The sequence below is a fragment of the Chrysochloris asiatica genome, unplaced genomic scaffold (assembly GCF_000296735.1).
Source record: "Chrysochloris asiatica unplaced genomic scaffold, ChrAsi1.0 scaffold00026, whole genome shotgun sequence".
In the NCBI taxonomy this organism is placed as follows: Eukaryota; Metazoa; Chordata; class Mammalia; order Afrosoricida; family Chrysochloridae; genus Chrysochloris; species Chrysochloris asiatica.
This window is the reverse complement of record NW_006408544.1, coordinates 10,620,852-10,622,999: the sequence shown is the minus strand read 5'-3', so window position 1 is coordinate 10,622,999 and position 2,148 is coordinate 10,620,852. Positions and strand designations below refer to the sequence as shown.

General features: G+C 44.7%; 1 protein-coding gene across 1 annotated transcript in view; it reads left to right on the top strand.

Annotated features, from left to right (window-relative positions):
• The window catches only part of LOC102829528 (selection and upkeep of intraepithelial T-cells protein 1-like), a gene marked incomplete at its 3' end in the record, with an annotated part of 10,352 nt that extends 9,155 nt beyond the window's left edge, over window positions 1-1,197 (top strand). The window contains exon 4 of the mRNA XM_006839737.1: window positions 1,167-1,197. Coding sequence (XP_006839800.1) covers window positions 1,167-1,197 — 31 coding nt within the window. The remainder of the gene's footprint in view (window positions 1-1,166) is intronic.
• Between the last annotated feature and the right edge of the window lie 951 nt (window positions 1,198-2,148).

Genomic DNA, 2,148 nt, shown 5'->3' with positions numbered 1-2,148 from the left:
ACTTCATCTCTCATACTTCTGACATATTCTCAGGAAGGACAATTGCTGGAGAAGGATATCATGTTTGGTAATGTGGAGAGTCAGAGAAAAAGAGGAAGACCCCCAACAAGATGGATAGGCCTGGTGGCAGCATCGATGGACTCAGTCGTGGCAACAGCAGTGACATTGGCCCAAAATCAGTGATTGTTTCAGTCTGCTGTCACTATGAGTTGGTGCCGACTCAATGGCACCTAACAACAAGAAGTTATTTTTATTTCCAACCTTCTGAGGAAGCACCATATTGCTTTCCAGAATGGCTGGATCAGTTTGCAATCCCACGAGCAATGCATGAGCATCCCAATCACTCCACATCCTCACCAGCATTTTCTGTCCTCTACTTTTTTGAGCTTTGCTGTTATTGCTGGTGTGAGATGATAGTGCATTATTGTTTTGAAATGACTAGTGTTTCTCTGTTATTCATAAGATTTTCAGTGACTAAATATTCAGAAGTAGCTCGTCACACCTTCTTCATAGTTTGTCTTCATCTGGAAGCTCATCTGAAACCCATCCACCATAGATAACCCTTTAAAATTTAAAATACTGGGGGCATAGCTTCCAGAATCACAGCAACTCACAAGCAACCACAGTATGACAAACTTTCAGATGTGTGGTGGACAGTGATTAAGGAAAACCGTAGAAGAATTGATGCTTTTGAGTTATGGTGTTGGAGGAGAATATTGAAAGTGCCATGGGCTGCCAAAAGAACCAATAGATCCGTTTTGAGAGAAATGCAGCCTGAGTGCTCCCTGGAGGCCAAGATGGCCAACTTTGTCTTTTATACTTTGGACATATTTTCAGCAGGGATCAGTCACTGGAGAAGGATATCATGTTTAGTAGGGTGGAGGGTCAGAGAAAAAGAGGAAGACTCCCAGCGAGATGGATTGGCAAAGTGGCAGCATCATGGGCTCAAGTGTGGCAGTGATAGTGAGGTTGGCCCAGAATCGGACAGTGTTTCTGCTGTGCATAGGATCACTATGAGTCAGTACCGACTCAATGGCACCTAACAATCACTAGTGATCATGATCATTTCTTCTTATGTTTGTTGGCTGCCCAGATCTCCTCCTTGGTGAAGTGTCTGTTCTTATTCAGCATCCCCATTTTTTTTTTTCCAAAGTTTTTACTGAGAGGTTTACATGGAAAAACATCAACTTTACACTCATCCTATTGTATTTCATTGCATTGCAATGGTTACAATCCCTTCCATACATCATCAAATATCCAAAGGTTACACTCAGAAGCCCACCACCCCCTGCCGCCAACACACAGCCTTATCCCTCCCTGAGTCCAGTGTCCCCAGCCACTCCATCTATCCACGTTATCGTCTGTGTGTCCATCATTGGCATCACTGCCTCTTGGGAAAGGTCCCATTCTCCTTTCTTCTCACTTGATGGTCCCAGTGACCTCTGCTCCTGGGCTGCAAAACCAATCACTCTCTTCAATTTGTCAAAAAACATGTACCTATATATTTCCTACCCTCACAGTCAGTCCTGATGGTAATTATTCACTGTTGTACCACAAGAGTCTAATCCCCATTTCCTTTTGCCAGCCTGGTCCCAATGGATTGGAAATCATTCAGTGGTGATTCTACCTTCCCCCGCCCCATCTGGAACTAGGCTCCCTCTTGAAAGCTTGTAAGCCAGTCACTTCTTGCCTTTATAGCCCCCCCCCCTCCATTTTGGGTAGCCAATGTCTAAGTTGCCCATCCCTGTCAACCCTGTGTACCGAGGGGGTGGGAGTGATCCTTACTGTAAAGATTTTTTCCCTTTTTTGAGCTGCTACATCCATAAGTATAGGTAAAGTTCATCAAATAGTAGCAGGTTATTCTTTTTTTCCCCCCTCTCTTCTTTCTTCTTTTAGTTGAGATCTGATCATCCAGCCATCGAAGCCAGGTCTAGTGGGTACTATCTGAAAGTATGGGTATTCTTGTGCATCTCCCCTCATTTCATACCAGCTGGACCCTTCACTTTCCACTCTAGTCCTCTATGGCCATGTCACTGCCTTTGGGCCCAGAAGTCCCTGGGTCGTGCCAGATTGCTGGACATCCAGGTCTCCACCCAGGTTCACAGATTGTCGTCAGGCTTAGATCACAACTTCAATGCTGTTTTTTTC